General features: G+C 46.5%; 1 protein-coding gene across 4 annotated transcripts in view; it reads right to left on the bottom strand.

Moving 5' to 3' along the window:
• Positions 1-2834: 2834 nt before the first annotated feature.
• The window catches only part of MAST2 (microtubule associated serine/threonine kinase 2), a 186573-nt gene continuing 170556 nt past the window's right edge, over positions 2835-18851 (bottom strand). For all 4 annotated transcript variants that reach the window (XM_064720422.1, XM_064720419.1, XM_064720420.1 and 1 more), the window contains 7 exons: positions 17262-17566; positions 14412-14627; positions 12447-12673; positions 10836-10958; positions 9967-10103; positions 9546-9733; positions 2835-8846 (listed from right to left, as the gene is read on the bottom strand). In XM_064720422.1, the coding sequence (XP_064576492.1) occupies positions 6727-8846; positions 9546-9733; positions 9967-10103; positions 10836-10958; positions 12447-12673; positions 14412-14627; positions 17262-17566 (3316 nt within the window). In that variant the 3' untranslated portion in view covers positions 2835-6726. The remainder of the gene's footprint in view (positions 8847-9545; positions 9734-9966; positions 10104-10835; positions 10959-12446; positions 12674-14411; positions 14628-17261; positions 17567-18851) is intronic.

The following is an 18851-nucleotide window of genomic DNA, read 5'->3' as shown; positions in this document are numbered from 1 at the left end:
AAGAGCAGAGAAACAGCAGGAAGGACAGTGCCCAGCATCCCTGCATCCCTCCTGGGCCAGCACAGCCCTTTAGTGCCATCCATTTCCTCCTTTGCTTCATCCACACAAGCACTCTGGGGTTTAATTTTTGGGGTTAGGGGCTTTTTCCCCCTTTCCAGAGTGAAATATTGATCAGGTCCCTGCTACCCTCCCGCTCCCCACCCCACCACACCCCCTGGCTGCCCTGCTTCCCTCATGGAGTGGAGGGTGGGGTGTGGGAGAAAATCAAAATAATGGGATAATAAATGATCCAGGGAGCTGAAACCCAGCCGAAAGCCAGGCTGCTCTGGCAGGCCTGTGAGGAGGCTTCCCAGCAGGGAAGGTTTCGTCTGAGGGTATTTTTGGAGCTGAACAGCATCCAGGGGTGGCCAAATTTCTTCTCAGGTGACCCATCAGATAAAGCCTCTCCCAAAACAGGCAGGCTGGGAAGTTTGAACTCAACAAATCTGAGATGGAAAAAAAAAACCCCACCCCAATTTCTTATTTAAATCCTTTGGCTCCAGGAGCAGGGGTCCTGCACCCTCCAGTGTGAGCAGCGTGGCCAGGTCTGTGTGAGGCTGTGAGCTGCCATCACCTGGGCTGCAGCTCGCCCTGGCTCCCTCCCTGCTGCCCATCAGAATTAGGCACCCGTTTGAGCAGGTTTACGATAATCATCAAATAACTCGTTCATTGACAGCGTGTCAGGCTGAGGAGGCTGACTGAGCCCTCGTTTGCTGATTGCTAATTAGCTTAACATTCCTAATCCCTCATTAGTGACTATGAAGTAAGCTCTGAAATATGAGGTCAGCCCTAATCAGCGTTTAAAATATAAAGCCCACTGGCACATGAGGGAGGCTGGAGAGGGTGGCTGCAGGCCAGCCCTGGGTGCTGCCATGGCCACAGGGAATGAGGCTGCACAGAGAGAGGCAGATGGGGAGAGTTAAACCCTGTGGAGCCACAAACACCTGCACATCCCCCCGAGCTCAGCCCCTGCACTCGGTGCCCTGGATTCACATGGGAACTGCAACGTGGGGTGCAGCATTGAGGGGCCCCAGGTTCCTCTGGAGTCCCCATAGTGCCCAACAGCAATTCCAGCTGTGGCTTCCATTCTGGGCAGATTGTTTACAGAATCACAGGATATTCTGAGTTGGAAGGGATCCACAAGGACCGTGAGTGCAGTTGTTAAGTGAATGGCCCATACAGGGGTCAAACCCATCAGCTCCATGCCCTGACCACCAGTGCACCTGTGCAGGATGCTCTGGCTCTCCCCACAGCTCCCACCTTCAGGATTCCAGGTCAGCTGCAGGCAGCCAGGCTGCTGGCAGTGGGACTTTCCCAGAGACTCACCCACAGCCTCTGATCCTGGGGGAAGGAGTCAAATCTCAGCACTGACAAGTGAGCACCAAAGTGTGCTGGGCTACCACTTCCATGTGGGAGGAAAAAATGGCCCTTAGTTGTTGTGGCTCAATCCTCTGGAAGAATAAACTGTTGCGGACTGAGAATTACTTATTCCTGGCTGGGGAAACCTCTACAGGAGGGCTGCAGACATTAAAATAACCCTAATTAAACTCCAGCTAGTGAGCCTTAAAAAAGGAGAAAAATATCTCTAAAACAACCCTAATTAAATTCCAGCTAGTGAGCCTTAAAAAAGGAGAAAAACATCTCTGTTTCTATGAAAATGCAATTTGAAAAGCCCTTGCACCAAACTCTGCTCATCCAGGGGGCTGCTCTGTGGGTTGCTGGGGATGATGCTCTGGGTTTGGGCAGTGGGGCAGAGCTGGAGTCAGGAGCGGGATCCTTTGCCATGACACACAGGGGGTTGTTCCAGGGGAGGCACCGCTGTCCCTCGGGGCCCCTCGGCGTGGGCAGGAGCATCTCCATCTCCGTCTCCATCTCCATCTCCATCTCCATCTCCGTCTCCGTCTCCATCTCCATCTCCATCTCTCTCCCTTCCATGAGCGCACGTCAGTGATGACGCCCGGGCAGCGGCTGCCGGCGGAGGCTCCGCAAATCTCCCGCGGCCGGAGCCGAGCTTCGCCCCGATTCCCGCTCCGCAGCCTCGCCGGAGCACGGAGACACGGGATATTTTGAGCATCCTTGGCAGCAGCGAATGAGGATTAGTTCAATCCCCCCCCCCCCGACATGAACGTCTCCCCAGCTCTATTTCCAAGGACAGGAACAGCCTTTGAAGGCTTTTCCATGTGGAGGGCACACACCTGCAAATGTTAAAAGCAAAGATCTGTTCCTGGAAAGGTTTTGGGTGGTGCAGCATCAAGGCTGCCCAAATGAGTGGGTGAAAAAGGGGCCGTGTAGCACCTGCTGGCTCTTGCCCCCTGGCTAATCCAAGCCCATGCCAAGCCCCTGCCCTTTGGATTGTATTGTGCATCTTATTCCTGAACCCACAGTGTGCAGTTGTGGCCAGTCACATCCTCATCTTGCTCAGCCAAGTTTCACGTCTGACAGGGTTTTACCCCTTTTACCCCTTACATGTTTTTACCATCAGGAACCTGCATCAGCAGGGACACAAAACACTATAAACTTACAGGATGGTAAATTCCGGGCTGCAGATTCAGAGTGGAAAGCTTTGGCTTAGCCACACACCTGGTCTGTGGAGCAGAAAATCCCAAACAGCCTGGCAGAGTTACTCCTGTACCCAGACACTCCACAGGCCATTTTCTGCCCCATCAAGCAGCTGCTTGAGCAGGCAGGTTGGGAGTACAGCCACCACCAGAGCTAGGAGAAACTGAGGGGAGACCAACCAAGAGACAAACACAAGTCTGGATTTATGTAAAAAAAAAAAATTATTTATTTTGGAGGAGGATTTGAACATCGACATGCAGGTACAACATGAATAAAAATTATTGCACCGCTATTATGTGGCAATTGTTCAAGTTTCTAAAAACACAGAAATTCCACACTTTCTCTTATCTAGCTAAGTGCTGAGTGACACGGCTTGGCAGAGCCCAGCGCAGGAGGTGCTCTCACAGCCACCTGGATATGGTAATCGAACACAACGTAAACACACACTTCTGTCAAATCTTCTACTAGAAGTACAGAATTATCCTTCACATCCAGTAAGAGAAAACCAGAGAAAGACTTTATCCTCCCCTCTTCGGAAGAAAAACAAAACAAAACAACAACAAAAAAAATTTACTCCAAATCACACCTTAATGCAAGTGTGGCAAACAAACCCACAGGTCACTCCTACCCCTTCCCCCACAAGCGCTCTTTAGTACAGCAGCAGCCAAAGGCCTCCAACATTCAGACCCAGGAGTGGCCAGGACAACGCTAAAGTCTAATATTTACAATAAATATCATCCATTTCTCTTAGTTTGCAACAGTAAGAGACAAAGGGAGAAATAACACTGAGGCACGGGGCGGGGATGCAGGAGCAAGAGGAGCTGCAGAGGCTGAACCACGTTAGGCGCCACCATCCCAACACAGGTGAGGAGCAGGAGACACATCCAAGCTGACAGAAGGGAAGAGGGAAACAAAGCAGGAAAGCAGCATATTTGGATGGTGACATGCACGGCTCATTCACCAAACACACACCTCACCTTGGGCCTGCCTGCTCGGGATTACCCACAGAGACCAAGGGAACACACTTGTGCCCCTCAGACACAGCCTTTCCAACTTCCTGGTCCTTCCCAATGCATTTTGCAAGCTTTTTTTTTGAGAAGGTGTTTAAGGAATTTATAGCAGAGCAAGGAATAAGTCTTGGTGTATCTACCTGGCTTATTATCAAAATTTAAGAGAGAAAGTGTTTTTGCCCAAACCCTTTGCTAAAGTGCGCCATGTAAATTTGACAGCAGGTAGAACAGGGATGATGGGGCACCTGGCACACTGAGGGAAACTGCAGGACTGAGCAAGAGCAGGGGACACAAGGCTTCACTAGAATGCCTTCCTGGCAATGCTGTTTGGCTTTGGCTTCCAAAAACCCAGGGATTTTTAATTGCACTGACCACTCTCTGTACCGTAGCTACAAAAGAGGCAACAAAACACATACCTCACCTTTTCTTTGACCAACACAGGCAAAAGCAGCAAAAGCTGTGACATAGCAAGGTTTTCCCTCCTCCTTTTATGCCTAGGAAAGGATAATTCTGCAATTCAGCATGGGAAGCAGTGGCTGCAAAGGCAGGGAGTCAGCAGCTTAGAGCTGGTACTGTCACAGGGTCCCACCCTGCCCGTGGGGATGAGCCAGGTTACCCAGCCTGGCTCACACCCCGTGCTCACCTACAAGCACTGGTCATTCTTCTCCTCATGTTTTTTAAACACAGAAGGAAAAGGGGGATCTGCCACCCAGGGAACAGCCAGGTCAGACCACGTCCTCACACAACTCCTTAATTTACACAGACACTTCCATCTCGCCAAGGTCAGGTGCTCTCAGGAGATCAGCTTGTCAAGGAGGCTTGTCTTTGTAATTACCACAGACTCAGGATGCCAAATCCACTTTTCACTACTCCTGTCCATGCCATAATATCCTGCGCTGTTTCTCAACAGTTTTTTAGCAGATCAACCCATCAGGGAGAAAACCAGCCAGGTAAGTACCAGATCCTGCCAAGTCTGTTCCTTACTTGCTACTGCTCTAAATCAGCACTGAATGACACTCACCACCAAGAGCACTTGGAGAGGCTGGAGACACCCAGGACCCTGACAAGGCAGTGGAAATACTGTGGTTTGTAATTGCAAACCAAGTGTATATGAGCAGCCTATGAATTCCAGGGAAAAGAGCAGAGAGACAGCACAGCAGGCTCTGCTCTCAGAACCACCACAACCAGGTTTATTAAGGTGTTACCTGGGAGCGCTGAGGCTTTGGTTAGTGTAGTAGCAACACCATACATGTTCACACTGACACACGGAGTAAACACTCATTTAAACATGTTAAAAAAAAGAAAAGCTCAAACCAAACCAAACCTTGGTCCAGAAATGAAATCCAAGCAGCCAAAATCAAGTATATAATGGGGAGAATCAACTGCTACACAGAAAGAAACAGGGTGAGATTCCAGAGATTTTTTCTGAGCTGTGGGTTGTACCGAAATCAGATTGAAAGAGACAGAGAAAATATATCCCTATATAATAAAGATATTTGCATTCAGGGGAAGCGAATCAAAACTTCAAGTTCAGAGAAAGCTAAGACAGTGAAGGAAGCAGCAGTGTAAGGAAATCAGACCAACAGAGATGGGTTTTAGCCTGGAATACTGTTGCACAGTCATTCTGCTTCTAACAGAGTAAGCCAGTGAGCAGGGAACGATCCCTCACGGGTGATCCGCAGGGAGATCCACTCAGACAAGACTGGGATACAAGCTGAGCACAATCTGGGACAAATGATGGGAGTGCTCATTGAGAGGAACCTTTAACTGGATGAAGAAAGGGCTTACAGTGCTACAGGTATCACCACTCAACACATTTATTGGTGCATTGTTACTGGTCTAGTCCTCAGCAGGGAGCACTGTCACCCAGAGTCGGTCACACTTAGAGCAAAGCGATGTCTAAACCTAGGAGCAAACAGTAAGCTTTTAATGCAAAGTGACCTCAGCAGTGGAAATGATCTAGCTATTAAAGCTGAAATCTGAAAATATCACATGTGTTTTAAAGTCTGCTTGCAGCTTGACCACAGAACTCGAGAAGTCTGAACTCTTCATAGGTTTGTTTTTAAAACGGGCAGGTTCAGGAAACTCAGCAAGTTTCCCAAGCCCCAATTCAGAAATGTTAAGGGACACCTTAAAATCCCTACCTATTTAGACTCACCAAGAGAAGAAGTCTCCAAAGGTCGTTTTTCATTGAGATAACTTTGCCAGACACACTGGAGAATATGCAACTACAAATTTTTCTACTTTAAAACCAACCTACAGGCACCCCTTTCCTGGGGTCACTTACTCTGAGGCAGGGCAAGTTATGAATTGAAGACAGAAAAAGGAAGATAAAACATCACTAAAATTTTAAAAACAGAAGGAAAAGTTGCCATGTGTCCCACACAGATAAGTAAAAACAATCCCCAAAAAAGCCAGCTTATGGATTGGAGATTTCTCTTTCTGACAATTCCATTGAAAAATATTCTTACTTGTTTTAAAGAGAGGACAGGGATCTCTCTCTGTCCAGTCTCTCCAGCCAAGTCCTTTGTCTCCACATCCTCTAAGGACACAGGACTGTGAAGACACAGGGTGACAAAGAGGTTTTACTTGCACCAAAGAGGGTGTGTAGTTTCAGAATAACTTGCAGACAAGAGGGTAGGCTCTTATTCTTGTCAAGGGACATCAGATTGTAAAACTGGAGCAAAAACTTGACATTTGTGAATTTCAATGGAATTTCAAAGAGAATGCTGAAAAGCAGAAATTTAAAAACAAGCCGCCTTTTTTGCACACAGAATTTTTGGGATCTCAAATAAATGCAGAATTGGAGGGAAGAGCACATCAGGCCCTAAACTCAGGCAAAATAAAAGGCATGGAAGGGAAAAATCATGAAACCAAAGTGTTTCTTAAGCCCTGCTTTAAAGATACCCTGTTCTAAAGAGACCTCAAACAGCAAGCACTACTGTGTACAAAAATAGAATAGCAAGGATGAAAAAACACAAAAAACAGTATGAAAAAAACCCTCCCAAAAATAGATGTACACAAGTTCTATTTTATATTAGTGTATATTACAAAATTCAAACATGCAGTCTCTATTTTGAATGTAGAACGCTCCAGTCCATAAGTACCAGCGATGCTGCTATGTTTTCTTTACAGCATCATCATGTGACAGGGGAAAGTCTTGTATTTTTAACTGATTTCCAACCTCTTTGCTTTTTGCTTGTGCCAGAGTCCCTTCTTTACAGGGCCTCGTGCTGCCATCTGGCAGAGGAGACGCTCTCAGAGCTGCTGGTCCAAGAGCATGAGACAGCTCTTTTGATGGAGTGATTTTGCAGCTGCCTGCCAATGCCTCAGATGCTTTAGCACTGCAAAAAAGTGCCTCCTTTTTGACCACCACAGGACATGTTGCCTCCTTTTTGACCACCACAGGACATGTTGCGTCCTTTTTGGCCCCCACAGGACACGATGACTCCCAGGGCTTTGCTGGGTGTAAGGACTCTGCACAGGACCCGCTCGTCGTGGTCAGACCATCTGTGCTAGAGGGTTTGGCCTTCTCTTGACATTCTGCTACTTGTGAAATTTCCTGCCTTTTTTGTTTCAAATCTCTCTCCTCTTTAGAGGAGGCACCCAAATCCTTTTTCGTTTCCACCTCTGCAGACCCAGACATGCTGAGCTTCAAAGGGCCCAGCACGCTCTGGGCCAGGGGCACCAACTGGGACACGGAGATGGCACTGGGGATGAGGAGTGGGGAGGACACGGGTCCTGCTGGGCTGGTTTTGCTGGAGGTTAAAGCACCCTCTGCCTGGGATGAGCTGGGCTGCTGCTTGTCAGAGCTGGGACTTCTTTGGGATGTTTCACTGGCGCTCCCAGGAGACAGAAATGAGGAGCTGTGCTGTTCCACAGGCTGAGGTGTCTCCTTGTGACCCTTCTCGCCGCGGTCTGGGGGGCTCACCGCAACAGGAGTGCTCGTGTTTGCTGGGCACCACGAGGAAAGTGCCAGCAGAGGTTTGGAATCCTGGTTTTTCTGATTGCTTTCTGTTAGCACAGGCTCTTTCAAGTCAAGTTTACCACAGGAGGCCCCAGAAGAATCACCTTCTTCAAGTTCCAGGAGTTTGATAGATGGGCACTGCATATGTTCTGTGAGATCTACTGGTTTTTGAGTACCTGGAGCTCTCCCAAGATCTTTGATTGCTTCAGAAGACCTGTCTTTTGGACCAAAACACTCCAAAGTTTTGTTTTCTGGCAATTTATGCTCCTTTGCAGTTGTTTCTGATTTTAGGGATGGCTTTTCTGAATTAGCTAGTTTTTCTGGAGCAGTTCTTGAGGGGAGCTCGGGTGGGGAGGGGTGCACACTGATTTGCAGTGGCTCTGAAACAGGCTTTGCTTGTGGAGTACTTCCCTTCTGCACATCTTCTGTACCTTTTGGATCCTCAGGTAGAAAGGCATCATCTTCAATACTATCCTTGCTTTCCAATTTAGATGAAAACTTATTCTGCTCATTAAAAGAATCCGAGCCTTGGTCTCCACTGCCACGGGGCTTGTCCACCCTCCTCCCATCCTGACTATCTTCCGAACCATCATCTGTTTCATCCTCAGAAGAATCTACCTCCCTGATGGCCTCCTGCTTCTGCAGGGACTCCCTCCTCTCCACCCTGTCCTGCCGGATGGCGCCCAGTTTCCGCGAGCCCGGCTTCTGCAGCATCCCCTTTTCCGCCAGCCCGACTTTGCCGCCCGTCGTCTCGTTGGCAGATTCCTGCAGGCTCTGCAGGCTGGGATCCCGCTGCAACATCTCCTTCTTGAACTCAGAGTGGGAGATATCCAAGCTATGCTTCCGTGAGGAGCCCAGCTTCTTCTCAGAGGAGGACAGAGAGGCAGCCAGCTTCTCGGCCGACTGCACTCTCTTCAGCAAAGGAGAGCGAGGGGGCTCGGCACTTTTGGGGCGAGAAATTTGTCTCACCAGTGGTGGAGAGGAGTGTAGCTTTACTGGGAAAGACTGGATGATACTGGAGCTGCCAATTGAGTGTCCTGGCAAAGGAGATGGGGAGCGCTGCGGCGACGTGGACTGAGGGGTTGGGGATGGAGTGTGAGCCAGCGGGGACAGAGGGATGTTTCCTGCAGATTTACGCCTCGGAGATCTGTACTGCCTCTGGAGCTTTGGTGCTAGGCCGTGCAGGGAGCTGGGTCGGATGTGTCCAGAGCTGGCTGGAGAATTGGGAACGCTGGAACTGGGAGAGCTGCTCTGAGAAGAATTGCCACCAACTTAAAAGAAAAAAAAAAAAAACAAACAAAAAGAACAAATCAAAAAACACCAAGAAGATTAATACATATTTGGCCATTAAAACAAGTTATTGAAAATAAGTCAAGACACAATGCCATGTTACTCCAAAGCACAGCAGTGATATTGAAGGCAACATTGTCAGGCTTCTGATGGAAATTCACATCATTAGCACCCAACACCACAGCACAGTAAGAAACACTAAGCTATGAGAACACTTTTTTGGAAAAAACCCCCTTTGATCAGACAAACCACGTGTTTCATTGCTATTCTCTGGATGCAAATCTCTTTATTCCAGCAGCTGATTCAATTTTCAAATATGACTTTGCCACACTGTTTTGATTTCTTTTCTCTGAACACAGAAAATGTGTCAAACTGCTACGAAAAGATTGCGACTTATAACACACATTTTCATCAAAGTGGAAGGATGCTGTAGTACAGCAAGTGCATTCTTGAAAGGATGTATGGATTTTCATTTTTAAATGAATCAATGAACAAGAACACATCCATCCTTAAGGTAATCGACATCACTGCTGTCATTTGCTTCACAGAGAGATCTGCTACCTGCTGCTGTGTATTTTATTTCCAAAATTAATCAATCAGCAAAAGTCTCCTCCAGTATTTTCTTGTTTGACTGGATTTTTGGCTTAGTTTTTTTTGCTTCATGTCTCTTTTTTTTTTACCTGAGTGTACAGACTCTGGAGTGGATCTGTAGCTCTGGGTTGGTGACCGAGGAGACAGGTTGTGAGTTGGAGAGCCAGGCACACTTTCTCCAGATGACAGAGACCGGTTCAGGGACGATAAACTCCGGCTGGTGTGAAGCAGCGATGCTTGTTTAGTGATCTTCCTCAACAGAGAACTCTTCTTCTTACTGGGGAAGAGCATTCGAAAGGTGTTTACAAGCCCAAATGATTTATTTACCTTCACTAGCACATTTCAGTCAATTTTGTGTCACAGTAAAAGAGAAAAAAGGAAGAAAGGAAGAACTAAAGGATATATCTGCTGATATATATTATCTGCAAATGGATTTGACAAGATCTCTCGAAGGATTTTTTACATTATCTTGGTTACCCTTAATTTTAACAGAGAAACATCAAAACAAACCTTTCCTGACCATCCTTTGTTTTGCTCTTCTTGTTCCTACGAGCCATCTTGGATTTGTAGCTGGCTTTTCGAGCTGGACCAACTTTGATGGATGTGTTCTCAAATGGTGTGGTGGAGATGGACACTTTATTTCCACTCTGTCAGACACAAGACAAAGAGACATTGCTTAAAACATGGTTATTTGAAGCAGATCTGCAGGCAAAGCAGGTAGGCTCCTAGTTTATTGCTGCCTGCCATTTTGTAATCCTTTGTCAAACTCCATTTTTCCCCTCAGCATTTCCACCTATCATTTATTAAGGAATTGCCGAGAGAGAGCCCTCGTTAGTCAGGCTTTCACAAATGATTAGCTCAGACCCCAGCTGGTAGGTAAAGCTTCCCAGAGCAGGCAGAACACAGCATCTGACCTCTCCCATTGAGATCCCAAATGACTCAATTTAATACTTGTAATACTTGGAAACTTGAACAAAGTGATATTCTGTCACCAATTCTATTCCCAATGCTCTGACTGATGGCAGATGTGAGCATATCAGGCATCTATCATGATGAATCTGCAACACAGAGCGTGGCTTGTCTCACTCATGTTAAAAAAAATGATAATACTGAGTGCTCCTCTATTTGCAATCCCAAAGATGTTTGTCTCTTGGAACAGTCCAGAACTTTGGGGTGTTTTTTCTGCAAACAGATTCTGCTCAGAGAGGAATCAAACACAAGCAATTTAACTGGATAATTTCAACACCAACCAGTACAAAGCTGCTCTTAAATACCACCAGGTGCTGTGTGCACACTTGTATTCCAGACAATGCCAAAATTACACACATTTTACACAAGCTGCTCATGTTTTCCAAACTGTAACAGTGCTGAGCCCTTACCTTCAGAATCAGCTCCACCACCTCGGTGTGCACCAGCCCGTGCACCGGCTCGCCGTTGACGTGGGTGATCAGGTCCCCTTCGCGCAGCCCCGCCTCGTTGGCCGGACCCCCTTCCTCCACGTGCTGCCAACAACAAGGGGTGACTGCTCTGAGAAGGGGCATGTGCAGGGCCCCTGGCCCAGATGGGACTCAAAGCCCATCCATGTCACATCCTGCCACAGCCAGCCCCAGCTGCTTCTGAGATGGGGGATACCAATCACCCCCACCCCTGGCACGGCCAAGCACAAAACCCTGCGCTGTTCCACCCCTCCCCAGCATCCCACCAGTCTTATCCTGATCCAAGGCAGCCAGGATGGTTAAGCTGATCGAGAGACCAGCTCTTCCCAAAGCAAAAGGCTTAACACACGTCCAAAAATCTTACACCACTCAGGAATGTTACCCAGATGCTCTTGATTTCCAGACAAACATTCAGTCTCTTTCAATTTGCCATCTCAAATCCAGCATCCTTCCATGTACATGTTGGAACCAAAGGTGGCCAACAGACTTTTAAGGAAGATTGTGCCATGTGTTTAAGGTGCCTATATTGCATCTCATCCCAAACAGAGTTTCTTTTTCTACTTTCCATCCTTTATTAACCTATCCAATACCAGACTTTTCCCTGTGAACACACTGCCTTTCCCCTGTCCCTGGAATGTAAGCCTCCGTCACCATAAGGAGACAGATGTGCAGGGGAATGCACATCTCTCCCTCTAGCCAGGAAAGATTCCAAATGAGTATCTTGGTAAACTCAGCATCATTCAAGAAAAGCAAGGCAAAAATTCAGTTTCAGATTATTTCTCTCAGATTGAGTGTTAAATAAGGACCAAAGGGTGTAAAGTCCATATTACCTAATGAACACAGAAGTGCAAGGCAAAAAATGAATCACCTTTACCCTGACTGCAATCTCCCTACCTACACAATCCTAACAACACTGCTTCAGGGAATGGATCACTCCTAGAAGTCATCTACACTGACACAAAAGGAACACAGAGATCAAGTACCAGCAGCGGTGGGAAGGAAGCGATACAGACATGGAAACCAGACCTTTTAGCACAGCTCACAACTAAGCCAAGAGCTAAATCCCATGGCAATCAGCATAGCAGCAGTGATGCTTTAAGGCTTGTAATCAATTCCAAGCGACTGCTTGGAAAACCCCAGCAGACTGAACTGATCAGAAGCAGGTTATAATCACTAACACAGGCCTGAATAAATTAGCTATAATGGGCCTTCATGCAACAACCCCAATAAAGAGAAAGAGGGTATGTACACAAAAACATGCTTTAAGGATGTGCTGCAGGTGAAGGAAGGTGGATTCATGTAACCAGGGAGAAAAGAAGGAAAGAAAGGTTGCTGTGGTTCTGTGATGGGCTTGAAAACTATTGGAAGACCCAAAGTGCAGTCATTTATTTAGTTATTTATCTAGGGTTCCTCCCACCAAAAAGACAACGTTGGGTGTGATTAGGGACAGAGAAAACAAAGTGGCAAAACACAATCTCTGAAGCTAAACCCCACACCCCTGGCTAGAGGCATCTGTGGCCCAAGGGTCCTGTGTGCAGAAAAGCAGAGACCTACCCAGACCATGTGATGCACAGTGTAGATATCACTGTCACCCATGTAGACGCGAATGGCGCGCAGAGTGAAACCGTATTTCTTTCCAGCCCGATGGATGATGATTGGTGGTTTCAGGTTTGCGATAGCAGGAGAAAAGTCGCGGCTGGGTGAGGAGTCCCTCGAAGATGGGTTGGAGGAGAGAGAATGAGGTGACATTGGACTGGCCAATGGAGAACACGTGTGGTGATCTACAGTGATGACATAAAGATGGGCAAAAATTAGGGAAACAGGCCTCCAAAAGAGAGAAAATTCTGGTTAGAGAACAGCTACCAAACCGTATCTGCTAATGGTCTTAAAGCTGGTGGCCTTCACCAGAGCTGGGTCTGTCTGCAGCTTCAACTAATTCATGCTTTGTAATACAAACAGCAGACTTTCCAAAAAGGCACATTTGGAGGTGTACATTTAGTGCACTGCTCCTACAGAATTATGGTTGGGTCACAGTGCTCTCTACTTCTCTTTCCACGATTTACAATGAGCATTTGCTCTAGGCACAATCCTGCAACCACATTTCCAGGTTATCGTGTATTATCCTCCTCCAGAAAATCAGATGTCTCTAGATCTTGGTGCAAGTTACACACTGGTGCTGAGATAAATCCAAATCAGTTAGTATTAACACAAAGGGAATGAGTAGGTGATCAGACAACAACCACATCTAGGCAGCTTTGGTAGTGTTTTAAATTCACAGGGGCAAAAATATCTAAAATATTAGCTACTGCAGGGACTTTACTACTGAATAGCAACTTCATAAGTTACTTTTGAGTGAGTTTCCCAAATGAAAAGCCATGGGCTGGACTGTCAGATAAACTACCTACCTCTGTATGCTGGTGGAACATCCACTTTTTAAAGTACAAAGCAAATACAGAACTCTCATTTTAAAGTGAAGCTGGTCAACATCAGTAAAATAAACCCAAAGAGCAGGAATGCTAAATGCAGCTGTAGAAGGTAATCTCTAATCCATTAAGAAACACCTGCTGAATCGCCCAGCACATATTTACCTGGCAGATGAGAGCAGCCCTGGAGAAACCTTTGCTGGGTGATTAAATACACATTTTAGAGGGTTTCATGAGGGAGTTTGTAGTTAAAAAAGCAACCGATGCCCAAAGCACAAGAAATGTGATGTGCATCACCACGAGGCTGCCAATAGCAGGTGCATTCCTGCCTCCAGCTCACTGCTGGGAGGAACAGGTGGGCACTGCTCATGGCCCAGCTGCATTCCCTGCTCCCATCTAGGCAGGAACAGGCCCAGCCCTGGAAATACAGCATGGTCTGATCCTCTGGAAAGGGACAAAATCCCCCAAAAGGGGAGAAACTCCTCCTGCTGAACCAGTCTGTCACAGCTCAGACTGGCTGAGCTGCTCTCTAGGAGTTATCACCTGGCATTGGGAATTGTAAAAGTCTGGTTTTCCTTGTAGACATAGCTGGGCCAAGAAGGTGAGCAGTTTAGCATTGACTTAAGTTACTTACACTGTTCAGTTCTTGAGTACTCAATCTCAACCAAGTTATCTGGAGTTTCTGAAAGTTCCCTGTGCATAAATGCACCAGACACATTTCATTCCCAAAGAGCACTCCAGTTAGCATGTGGCCCCAAAAACAGCACTTTGAGGGTTAAAATAATTTTGTCTCTCTATACCTCCTTGCTGCACCATTGTCTAGAGACCAGCTAGAAGTCAATTTAAACAAAACCAGGGGAGGTACAGGGCCCAGCTGCCATTTGCAGAAGCTGCAATCAGACCACACGCACAGCGCTGCTGTCTGTGGCACATCAACCTGCGAGCAGGAAATATTAAACCCACTGTAAAAGTTAGCTCTCTCCCCTCCTGCCAGCCAAGGCTTTATTCCAGGAGAGTGAAGGGGGAGGATCAGTCTGCAGACCTTTTGTTTAGTGCTTGCAGATTCTGACAATGCCTCACTCAAGGCATTTCTTACCTGAGGGAATCAGGAGAGACAAGGCAGTGGCGGATGCTGATTTAATCACTTTATTGACAGGTCTCGAGGTGCGTTTCTCCCCTGATTCCCCAGAGAGCAACCTGTGCCGTGCCCGCCGCACTGCCAAATCGCTGATGGCTTTTGGAGTGGTAAAGTCTGGGCCTTCATTGCTATTACTGCGAGCTCGTGGATCAGAGAAATCTGCAGTGCTCCCAGCTACAGTTTAAATTAAAACAGATTAGAACCACAGGGAATTCCTAACAGTCTATTCCCCTACAGGCAAAATACATTAAATCAAAGTCATGTTTACATGAAGTCCAAGAGTAAATTTTCCTAAGAAGAAACCCCAGGGCTTGAATTTTTATTTACAGAAATGGTGTTATTCCGAACACAGAAAATTAGCAGCTTCTGTTCTGTGGAAAAGCTGGCTAATGAAATCACATTGCTCAGTGGCAGTTCCATGAATCCTAAAGCTGTGGTGCACTTCTGCACACCATTTCAATGGGATCGTTCACAGATGAAAACTGGTTTATAGAAAGTGCTGCATTTTTACAACCAGCAAGAACTGTCAATCTTTAAGTTAAAACTGCCTGTAATAGAAGAGCCAGGTTCTACTGGAGTTGCACATAAAAAATCCACTTTAAGAGAATACTAAGTCAGGGGAAGTAAAAATGTGGATTGCAAAGACAACCTCAATTTGCCCCCTTCTGTGCACCATTGCAATTTAGTCTTGAATTACTTAACCTGCTACAAATATATATAAAATGCAAAGTAATCTTGAAGATCAGACTGGGCATGTAAGAGCAGCAGATGCTGGGGGTTGGGGGTCCTGTACTCAAGGCTGGTGCCCCAGTCCCCCATGTGATACCTTAAAGGGGCACTGTGAAAATACAGTAATTAGAATTTACAAGGTGCTTAGAAATGAAAGTGGTGAGCATCACAGCAACTCCACAAGGGAAATTAATCATTCTGTCTTCAAAAGCAAATTTTAAGCAGCATGCAATAAATAAAGCCTAAGGGCCACATTTTGAACAATGAGGACAGAACAAAACATTGATCATCGTTATTTAAGTGGGCAGCACTGCTCTGCATACTAAGTGAAGCAGGAAGTATCATGAAAATAAAAATTCGAAGCACTATTCCCATAGACCTCAGGACCAGATGCTTGTTCAACATTTAGGAGGCACAAAGTTTCCAATCAGGCTCCCAGACAATGAGGAACCCGGATTTGGAGGCTGCATGGGAAAAGGTGCCACATAAATTAGAGGAGCAGTCTGAGACACTGACAGGAATTAAATTCCTTTCAAGCCTCTGACTTGGGGACACTGAATCACTGGTATCCCTGGATTCCATGCACTAGATCAAAGACTGCTCTAATGTATTGAGCTCAGGGGAGCAGGCTGCCCAGGAGAACTTCATTTTTGCCAATCTCACATTGCAGATACTCAAATTAGCAATGGAAGTGTTCTTGTCATTTTTAACAGCATCTTTCTAGGCTCTTAGCATGAAATTGAGAGAACAAGGTTTCACTTATGGCACCTATGCCAAGCAAGTATGAGGCAGCTTCCTTCCTTTATCCTTATAATTCGTCTTTAGATGATGGCAGCACCAGGCCCCTTCAGGGAGCATGGGCAATGAAGGGGAATGGGACAATTTTGAAGGAATTTCACAGAGTGGATTGCAGAAGAGGAGCAATAAGATGTAGGAATCTTTGGCTTTACTCTGGAGGCAAATTTCTTCTAGGGCATTTCCACCTTCTGCTATCAGTCCCCCATCACATCTGCCCAGTGCCCTCCACCTGGTCCATTCTTGCTGCCATTCTGACTGCTTCCTCAGTGCCCCTTTCCTCACCATTCTCAATGCATCACAATTGCTTTGCCTGCTTGCTCCCAGTTTGTCCCAGCAACTTGTTCCTTATTTTCTTACCCAGTTAGTCCTTGTTATTCAACCCTACAATCTAGTCCTTCCCCGAATTATGCCTTCTTTCTGAATTTTTCTTTTGCCAACCTTCATTTCAACTTCCCTTCTTTCTTCCATTGTTCCAAACTTCCTTTTTTGCCTCCTCCTTACTACGTTGCAGCACTTCCCAGCTCTGGCCTCCTCTGTTCTCAGAACAGGCAGCTTTACCCCCTTGTCCTCTCAATGCCCTGAAAGGGGCAGGAGCTGGGAACACTCCAGCACCCAGAGCTCAGTCCTGCACTGCAGCAACCCAGGGCACCACCACAGGAAGGTTCAGAGCTGGGGAAAAGCCCCAGGACAGTCAAAGTTGCTGAGAAATCAAACACTGACTTCTAAGAGCCACTCTACTAAATTTAGGTGGCACTTTTCTAAGACAACAACTGGATGAATTTCGGCATATTTGGCTGTTAAAAAAGTAGCATGTCCCTGACACAAGCCCCACTTTCCCAGCATATTTCAAGTCTCTCCAAACTCTTGGGATGAGCAAAACCCCAGGAAGCAGGGACCTGTTGGTATGGCTGACACCCACGTTCTCCAGCTCCAACTCAGCAGTGATCTGTTCTGATTAATGCTTAAATTAATGCTGTCTCAGGTAGGCACCCAGTGGTTGTAAGCAGGCATAGATCATACGAATCTCAAGCATGAGAAGACCTAAATGACCTAAGACCTAAAATCAATTTGAAGTGACAGCACTGAAATCTAGGATGCAATTCTGAGGCGATGAAACCACTGGCATTATTTCAAAGTCAAGCACATCCACAAAACTACACTAAAATATCTACATAGCATGAGGCACTCACATTCCCTGACACCCAGAGCCAGCTTTACAGAGTTCATCTCTGCAAGGTAACACAACCTTGGAGAGCAGGATGCCCCACACCAAGCATGTACCTGCCAGTGCTGAGGTGCTGCCGGTAGCCGTGGAGGGGGTGGTGGCTCCAGCATCCCCTTCCAGCTGCAGCTCGTGCTCCACAGGCTGCTCTGGGATGGGCAGGGGCAGCCCCTCGCGCGCCTGCACCGTGGACAGGAGCATCCCCTCGGACTGGGGCCGTTTGAGCGCGGCGCCCTCGTCCTCGGCGGAGATGGCGAAGCGCGGCATGTCCAGGAGCCCCGAGCAGCGGCGCCGCACCGTCAGCGGCGGGCTGGAGTCGCTCTCCGTGTGCGAGGACTCGGACATGGACAGGCGCTTGCGCAGGCTGCGGGCAGAACCAGACAGGGCCCCGGGTGAGCCAGGCTGTGACCAGCTTGGAAGGGTGAAAACAGGACATAGACCCAACCCACACGTAGGAAACCAATTAATGGTGAAGTATCATGGCCAAGCTACAACCCTGGGAGTTGAAACAACAAAGGCTTGGGGCATTGCCTGAGTTTAGATTTCCAACTTCTAGGAAAGGAAGGGATAAACCCAAAGAAAAATACAATACAATGAATGTGGATGGCATGGGACAGAGAGAGAGAAATGGCGAGAGTTTCTCACAACAGCTTGCGAGAAGTTTTAGGGAGCTGGAAAGATGTGATAACTTGTTGGCTATAAACAATTTGCAGGTGGTGTTTTTTGTACGTTATTTTTCTGTTCCTCTCAAGGACAGAGAGTGAGAAAGATGTTTCTGTTAGTTAGCCAATAGAATAGAATCTATCGTACCACTCTATAAAAACCACGTGGTTCTTTTGAATAAAGCCTTCTTTGCCTTTTCTATGATCCTGCCTCTCGCCTGTTCCTGCCCCGACCTCGGTGCAAGAGTGACATCTGAACATGGTATTCAATATTATTTTTTTTAAAAATCACACTTGTAAAATGCAAATCATCTTCCATGTTCCTTTTGGAATCCACTGAATTTTTCTTTCGAAGTTCCTCTAAATTAGAAGCCAGGAAGCCCTAATGCAAAATGAAGTGCACCTCAGTTATGAGTGCAATCTGTAAAACATTTTTAAGGGAGTCATACAGACTAGGTCAGAGCCACATTTTGTGCTTTTTGTAATGCCAAACATTAGTGTAAAGGTTTTACAGGGGTTGCACAAAATGAGAGACATCCCTTTTATAAAGTAAGCTTTCAGTAATGCCAGAAACATGGCAGGTATCCAAATTGTGGGTATTCATATATTTTACTGACATTTTTTATTAGAGCACAAGATTTTTCGGGCATATTCTGAACTTTCGAAACTTTGAACTTTCCTAATGATTTCTCTGCTTTGTAACAAAAGGTCAAAGTCTGGCAACACCAGAATTTGCATTAATTTAAGAAAAAAACTGATGTGGGTACATGTCTGACGTAACATACAAAACCTGCCCTTAAGGTTAGAATACCTTTAAATTCATTAAAAATATTTGCTACAGAATTAGATGTTAGTACTTAACTAGATACATTTTAGAACTGTAGAGGTTCTGCACATTCACTTTTAGCTATCCAATCCAGGCTTCTCTTGCAGAAATACAACACAAGAAGCTCTCCTCACTAAACACTGGTCATAGAAACTTTTGGC

The sequence above is a fragment of the Zonotrichia leucophrys genome, chromosome 8 (assembly GCF_028769735.1).
Source record: "Zonotrichia leucophrys gambelii isolate GWCS_2022_RI chromosome 8, RI_Zleu_2.0, whole genome shotgun sequence".
NCBI lineage: Eukaryota > Metazoa > Chordata > Aves > Passeriformes > Passerellidae > Zonotrichia > Zonotrichia leucophrys.
The sequence above is the reverse complement of the archived record's forward strand: the minus strand, read 5'-3'. Positions and strand labels throughout refer to the sequence as shown.